The sequence below is a fragment of the Falco rusticolus genome, chromosome 1, assembly GCF_015220075.1.
Source record: "Falco rusticolus isolate bFalRus1 chromosome 1, bFalRus1.pri, whole genome shotgun sequence".
In the NCBI taxonomy this organism is placed as follows: domain Eukaryota; kingdom Metazoa; phylum Chordata; class Aves; order Falconiformes; family Falconidae; genus Falco; species Falco rusticolus.
Genome location: NC_051187.1, coordinates 89012117 through 89025549, shown reverse-complemented (window position 1 = coordinate 89025549; position 13433 = coordinate 89012117). Strand labels below are relative to the sequence as shown.

Sequence of the window (13433 nt, the reverse complement as noted above, 5' to 3'; positions counted from 1 at the left end):
GACATGTCCCAGCTGCTTTTCCCACCCTCAATGCCCCTGACAGCCAGCTGCCTCTGTCCCTGCCGGTGCCTCGCTGCTCCCGCAGTGAGATGTGGCCCTTCCTTGTGCTCTGTCCCACCGGAGAGAAGGGACACACAGGCTCAGATGGGGACAGCTACAGCCTGGGAGCTCAGCTGGGCCAGGCGTGAGGGGTGCTGGCTCTCTGACTCCTCAGGGTTTTCTGCAGGAGATGGGATGGGATGGGGTGAGCCAGCCCTGCCCAGCTGCCGTGGCTGGCTCCCAGCTTGGTACCCGACCACCCTCCAGCCTCTCCTACGGCTCCGGGATGTGCCGAGCAGGGACAGGGACAGCACTGGCACAGCAGCCGCTCTGCATCGATCCTTTCCTGTAGTCAGCTGGTGGCTTCGGTTCGGTCACCAGAGCCACTGGGGGCTACTCTTGCTCCCTGAGACCCCACAGCTTCCCCATGGCTGCTCCATGATGGGCCAGGGGTTAGGGTTAGGCTTTTTATTTTTTTTTTTTGAAATAACCTAAAAATATTTTTTTTGTCACTGGGGGTCTCCCACTGTTTCCCCCACTTTCCCGTGATGGGTCTCTTGCCCAAACAGGGGGGCCGCTTCTCATGCCAATACCTTTTTTTTCCAGTTTGCACAAAGTAGGGGGCTAGGCGGTAACCCGTCAAAACCAGCTCCCCTTGGAGCACATGGCAAAACATTTATACGCTTTGAACAACTGTTCACAATTATGTTCAGTCACAATTAATTCTCATTAGCTCTTATGAGCCTTGTCTCCGTTTAAAGGGACAGTGCACGGTGTTCTTTTATTTCACCTCCCCTGTTCTGTGGGGAGGGGGCTTTGTGAGTAGGGGGCTCTCTCTGCTCCAGGGTGGATCTTCTAGTGTGCTAATTAGGGTACTTCTCACATAGTTCAAGTAATTTTCTGGTTAGTTGCATTAACCATTTGGTTCTCCTTGAGCTTATTTTTTTACGTGTTCATGGGGTCTATCCCTTCTCCCAAGGCCGTGTTTTGTTAGCCGTACGTAACATCCTCTGTTTTTCAAGTTCTTTTCTTGTTTTTCATTACAGATATTTATGTATTTTGTCTAAATTTCAAGTTAGGTAACAGACTGGCCTTCTAATCAACCACCTATCTGCGAGCCGGTCGACTACACCGAGGCTTGGCCAGCCTCGGAGACGGGGGTCCGAGCAGCAAAAAACCTAAACACTCCCTCCCCCCCACCAAATTGTCAGGTTGCCATGACAACCGCTTCCCCGGGGATGGGGGCCGCGGCCCCCCCTCTCCGCCGCGCTGCGCACACCGCCGCCCACACGTGGCGCCCCACAGCCGTGCGCGCCCGCCCTCTATTGGTTACCCCAGCTGTCTAACACGCCCCCTAGCGACAGTCCCGCCCCTTAGAGACGGCCCTGTCCCGCGGGGCCGCTGGGGAAGCAGTGGCGCCGCAGCTGATGGGCGTGCCGGGGAGGCGTGACCGCCTGGGGGGAGGGCAAATGGGAACGGCGGAGTGTGTGTCTGGGCCAATGGGAAGGAGGAGGCGTGTCCCGGCAGTGGGAAGCGGGGAGCGGGGAGCGTGGAGGAGCGCAGGTCGCACTGGCCGCGGGTGAGTGAGAGGGGATGGGGGCAGCCGGGGTGGGGAGCCCCCCGCAGGTCGCCCCCCACCCTATCCCCCCCGACCCCGGGCCGGCGGGGCCCCCCTTCGCATTGCCCTCCTCCGGCATAACCGCGCCGGGGGGGTCCCCGCTCTCCCGGTCCGGGTGGGTTGCGGCAGGACGCTCGCCCGGGGCCGGTCACTGGCCCGTTGCGCAGAGGGGGGGACACCGAGGCCGGGGGCTCATCCCCGCGTCCCCTTTTACGGCACGGAGGCTGAGCCGGCGCGCGGGGGGGGGGGACGACACCCGCACCCACGCGTGACGGGGACCGGTGCCACGCGGGTGATGGCGGCGGCAGATCGGGGCCAGCCGGCGCGCCTCGGGCGGGGAGTGGCGCGTCACCGCCGCCTGCCCGGGGTGCCGGGGGTGGGGTGGGGGTGTCCGAGCGCTGGGTACCCCGTGCCCGGGGTGCCGGGGGGCGGGTCTGAGCGCTGGGGACCCCGTGTCCGGGGTGCCAGGGAGCCTGTGGGACACCAGCTACCCCGGAGCTGCAGGCGAGGGGAGGGGTCCTTGACCACCCTCCCCCCGCCCAGGGCACAGGGAGCCTGTGTGCCCCGTGTTTGCCCCAGGTGCCATGCCCACCCTGGTCCCCGAGCCCCATGCCACCAGCCCCATGCTTTGCCCCTGCTTGGGAGCTGCTTGTCCCGTGCCCCCCCTCACCGCCCAGGGAGCTGTGTCCCATCCTGGGGTCCCCTCTCACCCCACGCTGCCCATGGATGCGTTGTGGTGTCGGTGCATCTCTTGAGGCATCCCAAATACTGGGCTATTCTCTCCCAGCTCTTCTCCAGGCTGGATCATTTGGTCTTTGGGCAGCAGCGCCATGGGGGCTGTGGTGAGGGTCTGCTGGCTCCCCTGACCGCTTGAGAGGCTCCCTGCTCTTTCAGCTCTGCTTTTATTTAATCTTATTTTCACCCAAGACTGATGCTGTCAATGCTTTTTCCATAAATTTCCCTGTACTCGGCAGGCTGGGCTGCTGACGGAACCGTTTCGATTACCTGCCTCTTACTGCTGGGTTTCCGGGGTCGCTGGCGGTGGAACGGGGGTGCCTGGCACTGTTACCAGCCCGTGGGTCGGTTCCTGCGGGGCAGTGGGGCTGGCTGAGCCCCAGGGTAGGGGTTTGAGCCTCAGCTACCAGCAAGGGGTTCTTTGGGGTATCAGATCCTGAACCGTGGGGGCTGTGAGCCGCAGCCTGGCTCTGGTGGTTCCCTCTGCCTTGGTGCAGGGGCAGACCTGACCCTGGGGCTGGGGGGGCTGGAAGGGGCCCCTGCCGTGGTCTTGCAGAGCTACCGGGGGAGCACAGCCCTGGGGGAGGCAGTGCCAGCTGGGCTGGAGAGAGTGGCTGCTCCCATGGGAGCTGTGCTGGCAGGCTGGGGGAAAGGGGTTTGGGGGGTTCTGGGTTTGGGGTCTGCACTGCTGCTGCCAGCTTGTAGAGGCTTCTCCAGCTCGGGGGTCGGTGTGGCAGCTGCTGGACGGAGCCTTTGAGAAGGTGGTGGTAGGGAGTGGGGAAACTGAGGCACGGGGTGTGCTCTGCTCTCTGTTGATGGCTGGGAGATGCGATGGGCATGTCCTGGCTGCTGCGCCGGGGCTGGGAATCCTGCCTTTCCTGGGCAGGGGCTGGCTGCATCCCCAGGAGCTGGGGCTGGTCGGGTCACGCCACGGGCTCGTGGTGGAGCGGGCAGAGGCACTGCTGGTGCTGCCCTGTGCCCGTCACGCCGCAGGGCTGGGCGCAGGCACCACTGTGCTGCCCGACGCCCCTGAGCTGCAGACGGGCTCCTCCCTGGCAGCTCCGTGCCGGCGCTCGGTCGGAGTCGCGGCCGTGCGGTGCCATCCTGTCCGTGGAGCTCGGCTGGCCTTGGCACCCGGCTGGGGAGAGCGGCCGCCCTCCTCGGCTCTGCCTGCCCCTGCCTAACCCTGCCTGTTCCCTGCCCAGCGCCGGTGCTCGGGAGCGGCAGCAGCCCCGCAGGATGGCCGTCTGCCCATGCCTTTGAAGTTTCGCACAAGGACGACCGCTGCAGGGACACATGGCTACAGCTAGCAAGGGTGAGTCCTCGGCATCCCCCCCCCCGCACCTGCCTGCTCCTCGCCCCCTCCCGGGCTTCCTGCCTTGGTGTGGGGCTGGTGTCCAAGTTGGATGCTCGCTCCTTCCCGGCGAAGCCGCTCTGCCCGCGGCCCTGCTGAGGGGTCCCTCTGCCCGCAGCTGGGGATGTCAGAGCTGCCCCCCCTGTGCCCAGGGAGCAGCCGAGCAGGGCAGAGCCTGTGGGGAACCGGGGGGATGTTCCCTCTGTTTTCCCACTGCAAGTTGTGAGTGAGCACATACTGAGGGGGCTTGTGGTGGGGTGGGGGGGCTCCAGTGAGGTGCTGCTGGCATCGCTCCGCCACAGACCCCCTCTCCGGTAATTGGCACAAGTTCCGCACCCCAGGCAAGGTTGCTGTGGGAGGTGGTGGGTGCCAGGTGTTCCTGGGGTGCTTCCAGCCTTTCCTGGATCCTGGCTGCTGCCCCAAAAGGCTCTGGCTGGGCTTGGGGAGCTGGGTGCTTTGTCTGTGCTGGGAGGGGACCCCGAAAGGCTGCTGGCACGAGGTGCCCTGTGGCAGCAGGGCCCGGCTCTCTGCTGTGCAGAGACAAAGACCGAAGAAGCTCTTTGTGCTGCTGCTGGGTGTGATTTCATCTGCCTTTGTGTGCCTGGTCGCGGCTCCGGCCTCTGCGGCTCCTTCCCCACTGCCGGTAAGTGGGGCTGTGGGATGGCTCCATCCCGGGGGCTTTCCTCCTGCTGGTGGTGGAGCTTGCTCCAGCTTGCCGGCAGGATGAGGGCCGGGTGAACAGTCTGTTGGGGGTGATGCCAAGGGACAGGCAGGTTGCCTGTTCTGGGCTGTCTTGTTCCTGGCAGTGTGGGGGAGAGGGGCTGGTGGTCCCGGCAGCAGGAGCAGTGTGCTGGGAAAGCCTGACACCACCACCACCCCCTCCCCCCGCCCCGTGCTTCCCTGCTCCCAGCCCTGCCTCCCCAGGGATACTGCGGGGGGACGATGTGATGTGGTGACTCTGAAGGTTGCATCTGCTGCCAGGGCTTGCGATTTGTTGTTGATACATGCGAGGCAGGCATCCCCGGCTCTGGCAGGTGTGGGTTGGACCCCCAGACCTGTCCCCATGGGTGCCCGGGGAGCGTGGCACCAGCCTGGCTGCCAGCACGCTGACCATGAGTCTGGCAGGTTTTGGTGATCCTCCTGCCATGACTGCAGTGGGACTTGAGATAAAACACGCCAGGTCTGGGTGATTTTTTGCCCAGTCTCTGCCTACACCCCTGCCCATGCCTCCCCTCGCTGCCGGGTGTGTGCAGGGCACACAATTGCATTTCGTCCCTAATAAGATTTCCATCCTGGCTGACTTGGGACATGTCCTGCATGGGTGGGTGCTCCCACCCCATGCGCCCTGGGCTTCAGAGGTGCCACTGTCACCTGTCTAGCCTCTGCTCAGGGCCCCTGGGGGTGTCCCCTCCCGCCAGGGTGAGGACAACCCCTGTCATTCCCTCCTGAGTTGGGACAGGGGCACAGCACAGTGCAGCCTCTCAAGGTCACCGGGATGTATGCCAGCAGGTGACCCTGTTCCTGGGACAGCTGGTTCCCGGGACAGCTGCCCGTGGTGCCTGGCTGCCACCTTCGCCTTCCTCTGACCTCACTGTCTCCAGAGGGTCTTCAGGCACGCCGTGCCGGGGGGCTAGCTGAGTGCCACGGGTGGCCGGGTACCCTCTGGAGACACTTGCCTGGCTTCGTAAGCTCTGTGCTGGACATCGGCTGTACTGCCTCCAAGCACCATGTGACAAAGACACATATATGGGATTTTCCCTCCTAGTCTCCTGGCAGACATGGGGGCTTGACTCCTCTGAACCTGGTGCTGGCACTGGGATTCCTGATGGCAACGGCGGGCTGGGACCTCACCTGTCACCACAACTTCTGGCTGGTGTGTGGGATCCGAGCAGGTCCTGGGCTCGTGCTGCCCTGTGGCACCTCTAAGGGCTCTGCGGGGCAGAGGGTGGCCATGCCCTGTCACGGGGACCAGGTGCTGCCTGTGTGTCAGTGGAGAGGGTCCCATCAGTGTCCCCTTTACCACCACAGCCACGTGCAGCTGCGTCGCTCTGCGAGCGGTCGAGTCTCTTGTTTTTCCCCTGCATGCGGGGAAGGGATTTCTGCCGAGCTGTTCCGGCTGAACAATGCTGAGTTATTAAATCTCCGGCGTTTCCAGCCTGCTGAGGCACAAAGAGCCTTTTCTTTAAGGAGGCGGCAATCTGCTCCCAGCCGCTGCCAGATGGATGCAATCGGCGGCCGGACTGGGGGGGTTTCTTAGGGTGTACCGTGGAGGAAGAGGAGAGGCTGTTTTTTCTTGGAAGCTCCCAGAAAGCCTGTTGCAAAGGTGCAAGTGGAAAGGTCCGTGGCGTTTGTGCCTCTGTGTGGGCTCCTTCTGGCCCTGGGGACCTCAGTGTCCCCAAGCAGATGTCTGTCCTTGCAGGGCCGTCGCATTTTTCTGGTTTCCCTGGAGCACTGTGGGGTTTGCTCAGCAGCATGCTGGCCAGTTTTGCAGCCCTGGCGAGCTCTGCCTAGCGCTCTGGGATGTACAGGAGCCCTTGCCTGGGGAAGCTGTCCTTGTCCCACCCATGTCCTCTTCCCTGCATAGCCCGTGTCTCCGCTCATCCCATTCCTCTGCACCGAGGATATCACAGGAGTGAGGAAATGCCACTGAGCCCAGGGGACAGGTGGGACCCTCGCAGCCTCTGGACATCGGCTGGTGGCAGGTCCATGCACTCCCCCCTGCTTGGAGGGCAAGCTCTCTGTGGTCACTGGTCACTGGTGTCCGTGTGCCCTCTCTCCAGCCTGTGGCATTGGGTGTTTCTGAAATGAGGACAGAGGAGGGAGCTGGGGAATGATGCTCCAGCCTCGGTCCATCTGTGAGGGGGGCATGGACCTGGGAACATGGAGCTGGGGACAGAGGGGGTGCTTCCCAGGTGGGCAGGGAGTGACACTCGGGCTCTGTCCTCTCCTCCTCACGCAGGCAGCAAGGCCAAGGGAGGGGGCGTACGCTTCACCCCCAGCCAGCCCGCTGAGGGGGCCCACGGGCATGTGCACTTCGATGAGAAGCTCCATGATTCAGCAGTGATGGTGACACAGGAGAAGGACGGCAGCTTCCTTGTCAAGGTGGGAGCTGGGACCTGTGGGACAAGGGGGGGTACCGGTGCCACCCTGGCCTGTCCCCGCACCTGGCAGCGGTGCTGGGTCTGTCCTGGCGACCCTGTGGGGTAGGTGGACCCCGGTGCTGCCTGTCGTAGCCCCCTGAGCTGTGGGGCTTCTGCTGCCTGCAGCAATACCTGCTTCGGGGAGGTTTTCATTGCCACCCCTCTGGACATTGCTCCATCTCTGTTCCAGTTCTCAGATCTGGGGGTGTTTCTGGCCCCCCTAACCCCGTGATGTACTTAAGAGGGCCTGGGAGCGGCTGTGATGCTCCTGAGGGTGCAGGTATGAGTGTGGGTGCTTTGCTCTGGGTTCAGCCAATTAGCACCCAATTCTTGCAGCTGCATCCAGCCTCTGCCGGCAGTGGGGGCAGGCTGGGGGCTGTCTGGGGGGGGGGGGGCTGGCCCGTGTTGCCATTGCAGTCATCTGGGCAGTGTTTGTGGGGCTGTCAGGGCAGATTTGATGGCCTGGGGCGGGACGTGGGTCCCCTCTGGAAATCAGGGTCTGGTGGGATCACAAGCAGCAGAGCCCGTTCTTGGCGGGTTGGGCTGGGGAAGCTGCTGGCCCTGCTGTGCCCTGGGGCACGGGGGATGCGGCACTGTCCCCTCTGCCCCTGTGTTGGGGGGACAGGGCTGAGCTGGGCCTCACCCTGTGTGCCAGTGGAGCCATGGCTTCTGCTCAGTCCCCTCCAGCCACGTGCCTGTGGCTGTGGGAGGGTGTTAGCATGGGTTCAGGTTTGATGGTGGCTCCCAACCCCATGGCTGGGGGACAGTGATGGCAGCGGGGACAGCAAGTCATCTGTAATGGCACCTCGTATTTCATCCTGGCAGGTTTGCAAACCCGAGCATGCGCTGCCTGCCCCGTCCCACAGCTCCTCACCCCACGCAGCAAGGCTGAGTGGCAGGAGTGGAGGCTTCAGTGCCGAGGTGCTGTGGGCTTTGGTGGCAGTGGGGTCTGCCTGTGAGATGAGCACCTTGGCAGTGACTTGGAGGTGCAGGTCGCTGGTCCTCTGCCCGGAGCAGCTTTATTGTTGCTCCACCTGGCGTGCAGCTGGCCTCTCCATCCCAGTCTCTCCTTTGGAGACCCTTTCCTCCCAAGAAACAACCCCCTTGGAGAGCATCGGGGTTGCTCCGGCGCTGTGTGCAGCACAGCAATCTGAAACTGCCTTTCAGCTCTGAGTCAGTTATTTGTATCAGGTGGATGATGGGTTATCGCCCTAAAAATGGCAGTGAATTGCTTAGCAATTGCTGATCTGTGGGTGGTTGTTATTATTTTTTCCACCCGTGCTGTGCAGCGTGCCGCAGGCATCCCGGCACTGCACGTGCCTCCCTGGGGAAGGGGGGCTGCCCTCAGTGCTGGTGGCAGAGTGGGACCAGCCTGGCACTGGCAGCCACCCTCACTGAGCCCAGCACACTGGGGCTGCGTGGGTCTGTGGGTTTATTCATGCGGTCCTTCCTTCTGGACAGGTTTGAGGTGCACCCTGCACCCCACAGCACTGCCTGTGTGCCTGCCCTCTGTCTCGGAGCCAGGAGGAGACCCTCATCCTCTCCCCTGGGGAGAAAAAGCTCATTAGGGCTGGTCACCAAACATCTTCCCGTGGCCTTAAAATCCCCAGAGCTGCGCGTTGTCGTTTCCGTTGGTTTCCACGTTGCAGTGATGCCTCAGAGCTGCTTGTGGCCAGGAATGTGCCAGCATATGGCGTGCATTCTTTTATCTGTGTGTGTATAGCTAGATACGTGTTTGGGCATGTTGTACATGTATTTATGTGGTGGTGGAGGTGCACCCTGGGGCAGGCTGTCAGGTGTGGGGTTGTGCCCCAGACAGGGCTTGCACGTTGCTGGTGGGGTTTGTGGCAGTCACTGGGTCTCCCAGCTGGGACAGATCCTGGCTGTGCCCTGGGCTCTGCCCCAAGGAGGGTTTGCAGGCATGTCTGGAGCTTGGCAGCTTTCTCTGCTCCCTTCCCAAAATGGCTTTTTCTGAGTGGGATGGAGATGAACCTCTTTCTGGAGGTGGCCGGCTCTGAAAGGGCTCTGGCTTTCATCGTGGCAGTGGATAAATGACATTTGAAGGCGTGCTCTTGGAAACATCTTGGCTTTTAGAGACCAGAAACAGCAGCTGAACGCATTTGGTTTACACTGGGAAAATTGGTCTCTGCTCCCGTGACACTGATGGGTGGTTTTTCCCAGAGCTTTGCCTGGAACTGGTTATTTTTGCTTTGTGCAGCCAAAATAGAACTGTTTGTTATGGTTTTGGCAATTATTTACTGCCCCCCACCTTCCTGTGGGCTCTGGGTGCTCGATGCCTAGTGGGTCCCTGTCCCTGGGGTGGGATGGGGGTGGGTGGGTGGGTGGGATTAGCTGTGACGATGGCAGCATGGGACCACCTCCTGTGTGGTTCAGTGCTTGCCTGAGGCATGGCCTGACCCTCGCTGTGTCCCCTGCTTGCAGGTGGGATTCCTGAAGATCCTCCACAAGTACGAGATCACATTCCTCCTGCCCCCATTGCAGAGGCTGGGGAAGGACATCTGTGCCATTCCCCTCCCCAACCTCAACCTCCGAGTCATCAGCATCACCCCTCTGCCAGAAGGTAAGGTCCTCCTCTTTGTCACCCCGCTCTGTCCCCCCAGCGGCTGTTGTGCCGGTCCCGGATCCTGCCCTTGCTTTGCTGCAGCTGGCGAGGGGGGCACTGCCTGGACTGGGGGGGCTGCCATACCCAGACGTACCCCCGAGTGCCCCTGGGGGTGGCAGGGGTGCCTGGCCCATGCCAGGGCCCCTTGGGGAGCATGGACCAAGTGCTCCTGTGCGGTGGGAGGCAGCTGGCGGCCCCCGGGTGCAGTGGGGTTGAGCCCTTGCCAGGTTGGGGGATGGTTCCTCTTCCTCGGGGAGCCGGGAGCCCCCGGGAGCTCCTGGGGATGGGTTTTATTGCCGGGGTGTTTCCTGCCTTATGGGAACTCAGTGGGTGAGTGTCCTCCAAAGCACTTCCCAAACCCCAAGCCTCGTCCTTCGGCTGAGCATAGAGAGGGGTGACAGGCTGATTGGGCTGTCCCTGACCCACGGGGCTTTGTGGACAAGTCCTGCTGCAGCTGCTAGTGATGAGGGTGGCATTTGGTCCTGGTGCTGCCCGGGATGCCTGTACCTTTGCTTGGGCCACATCCTGGTGCCCATTCCTGCAGCACTGTGTTAGAGCTTTACTCCATGGAGAAGGAATCTGTGTTTCCACTGCACCTCCCGTGAGACGCCCGACCTCGACCCGCATGCTTGAAGAGCGGCTTTTGTGGCATTTTAATCCAGGAACCTGCTGAACAGAGTCCAGACATGCTGGTATTTTTAGCACTTGCTCTGTCTGCTCTTTGCCTGCGCAGAGGGTCTGCCTAAAGAAGAGGCTGGAGCTGAGGCGGGGTCACCTCTCCGTCTGTCTCCAGGCTTCTTGCTAATTCTGTTGTTGTAGAGGAAAGGAGAGTAATGCCCTGAGATGTAAGCCCGTGGTGTGGGTCTGTGCAGAGGTGATCCTGGGCTTGGGTTGGTGCTGTGTCTGTGGCAGCTCAGCCCCATCTGAGCCTGTGCTGGGGGCCGGGTATGTGGCAGCCCCCCAGGATCACGGCTGTGGGGCTGGGGTCCTGCTGGCTGCTCTGCACCCTCCTTTCCTCCTGTCCCTTTCCTGGCTCCTCCAGCCCTTGGTCCTGCTTGGATCATCCCATACTCGCTGGCAGTGCCAGTTTGGACACAGCCGGCCCCCGGCCCCATGGCTGCTCTTCTGTCCCCTGCAGACTCCGTCTCACCGTAACTTACCATCTACAACTGGGAGGTTAAATGCTCTTTTATCCCAAATATGCATCAATCGGGTGCTGTTTCTTGTGGGTTCAGATCAGTCTGGGAGGCAGGAGGTGAAGAGCAGCTGTGAGTTTGTGGAGCAGAGCCCACAGCCCAGTCGGGATGGGGACAAGTACAGGGTTTGCTCCAAGAGGTGCCAGGCTCATGCACCAGTCTGGCACTGCTCTGGGGTCAGTTTGCCACCGGCACGTCTGTGGGAGAAGGGAGCAGGGCTGTGGTGGTGGCCCTGGCGCAGCAGTTAGGACAGCCAAGCATCACTCTGGGTTCAGTGGCAGCCATCTCGGGGACATGGGATCAGTTCTGAGGACACAGCGGGCTGCAAAGCACCTTGGGCCACCTCAGCTGGTCCCATGCCAGCAGCTCCAGCTGACAAGCAGCTGTGGATGCTCCTTCCCGCATCCCTGTCCCCTCTGGCTCTTGGGGCTGCAACTTACCACCTCCCGGCAGCCGAGGGTCTGGTTGCTGGCAGGGATGGGCTGTGGCTCTGCCTGTGCTGCTGCTGGCCCCGGCCCAGCAAAGCACTTAAGCTTTGTTTGCTTGAAGCTCCTCACCTTGGGCTGGCGTGCCTGGCTTGGGCTCCGGGCCAGGGCTCCCGAGGCTTTGGGGAAAAGAGCCCTTTGGGGACCCAGAGCCGCTCCGGTGGGATGCCGAGGAGCCCAGTGCCTCACAGTAAATCTGGCAGAGACAAAGCAGCCTCAGGTGAGCATGGGCTGGAGATGTCAGCTCCCAGCGCTCGGGAGGTTTTGTCAGTTTCTCCCTCCTGCTGGCTGAGCTGCCTCTGAGCAGAGAAAGTGCTTCCCTGCCCCAAGCTGCCCTCGGGCTCCCCACTGGCCTCTCTTCAGGCGCCGGAGCCCTGTGCGGGTGGGGACTTGGAGGAGCAGATGGGGAACATTTGTCGTGGCCATAAGTGGTTTGCTCTGCCCTGTCCCGCTGCGCTCCCCGTGCATGCCTGGTGTTTCTGAGCCGTGGGGTGAGCTCATGGAGCAGACTGTTGCATGTGCTCGGGAGCCTGGATGATGCTCAGTGCATTTTTATTTCTTTTTTTGTGCTGTTGCAGCATCCCACCGTGCCAGCCATGTCAGGGTGCTCCCTGCAAGCTGTGTGGGGCTGCCTGGCCGCGTGCTCACTTGTTTCCCCCATGCCAGGGTTTGGTTAACACCTTTCTGCAGCTTTATTAATTTTCTACATTTCCTTTATTTTTTACATTGTGCTTTTACTTTTTCCCAGATTAAAAGCAACTGCCTCCTTTGGCCCTGCCAGCTGTCCCTGAGCTGGGGGGGTGCGGGGCCAGGGCCAGCCTTCACCCCATCCGAGCTGGGGGCTGCAAGGGCTGTTTCTGTGTTCCCACTGCTCTGCGAGGCAAGGCACTTTTGGCATGGGAAATCACCCTGGCTAGGGCACTGCAGGCAGGGCAGGGTGCAGGCAGCACAGTTTGCTGTGTTCGGGGGGTCTGGTGTGCTGGAGCTGGAGGATCCTGGCTGGATGTGATGTGGGACACCCCCGGCTGTGACTGGATGTGCAGCGCAGCTGTATGCCAGTGTCCTGCTCTGCTGCTCCTTCCCTGTGGGGCTCTGCAAAGCCCCTGTGGCCTAGGGCAGGGTGACAGGCAGGTCTCAGACGTGCCATCAGCTCAGGGTGCTGGGGATGCTCAGCACCCTTACGGTAGTCCCCTCAGCCCAGCCCTGGAAAGAGCAGTGTCCCCTGACACCTCGCCTGCATCTCTGGCGGCCACAGTTCAGCATCCTTGTCTCTGTCTCCCGGGTGGGGAAACTGAGGCAGCTGGTGGGGAGGGAGCCCAGCAGGGTTTGTGCCATGTTGCTCAGCACCTTGGTGGTGGGGATGGTACTAAATCTGCCATGCCCCAGGCTCTGCTGCCTTTGGGTGCCTGCGGTGAGGAGGGACTCCTGGAGTGGGGCAGGAAAGGTGTGGGCAGGTGGATCCCAGCTCCCAGAGTGTCTCTGTCCCCAGGCTACAGTGTGAAGTGCGAGTACACGGCGCACAAGGAAGGGGTCTTGAAGGAGGAGATGGTCCTGGCCAGCGAGGCTGGCGAAGGTGCCTGCATCAAGGTCGTGGTCCAAGCCCGTGTGATGGGTAAGGATCTGCCAGCAGCGGTGCAAGGGTCTTGCCCGGTTCCTTGGGTTTCAGAGCAGCGATTCCTCCCTGGCGCAGCTGGTAATGGAGACCTGCTGCTTTCTGCTGTGCCTGGGGAGCCAGGGATGCTCCCTGCATCCCCCAGACCCTGCTCCATCCCCCCTCCTTCCCTAGACGCTGCTCCATGCCCCCTCCTTCCCCAGCCCATCTCCCTCCAGTTCTCCCAGTTGAGCTGTTGCAGACGTTCCCCACCTGGTGGGCACTCCTAAGAAATTGTCTAAACCGGACAACTTTCACCCTGGAAATCCCCAGACCAGGGGATGAGGCCGTGGGGCCTCCCTCGTGAAGGGGTGCACGGAGTGGGGCTGCAGTGGATGGTTTGGGGGCACCCCTTGCACCCCCCCATCCTCACCCCAAGCCCAGCCAGAGGCCTGGGGCCAAGCCCACTGCCCCCCCGCTACCCCCCCCCCCCTCCCCCCTCCAGCCATGGCTGCTTGGCAGGCAGCACAGTAGTCTTTAATTTAAAATTATTTTTTTTCCCCCTCCCTCACCTTGCTGCTTAATTTGGGTTAGTTAATTAGAGCAGCGTTCTGTAGCTTGGCGACTGCCTTCACGGGCTTCATCCGCACTG

At 61.8% G+C, this 13433-nt stretch overlaps 1 protein-coding gene across 1 annotated transcript in view; it reads left to right on the top strand.

Moving 5' to 3' along the window:
- Positions 1-1533: 1533 nt before the first annotated feature.
- C1H20orf27 (chromosome 1 C20orf27 homolog) overlaps positions 1534-13433 on the top strand; it is a 13049-nt gene continuing 1149 nt past the window's right edge. The window contains exons 1-5 of the mRNA XM_037388643.1: positions 1534-1618; positions 3598-3707; positions 6706-6848; positions 9329-9467; positions 12680-12802. Of these exons, the coding sequence (XP_037244540.1) occupies positions 3689-3707; positions 6706-6848; positions 9329-9467; positions 12680-12802 (424 nt within the window). The 5' untranslated portion in view covers positions 1534-1618; positions 3598-3688. The remainder of the gene's footprint in view (positions 1619-3597; positions 3708-6705; positions 6849-9328; positions 9468-12679; positions 12803-13433) is intronic.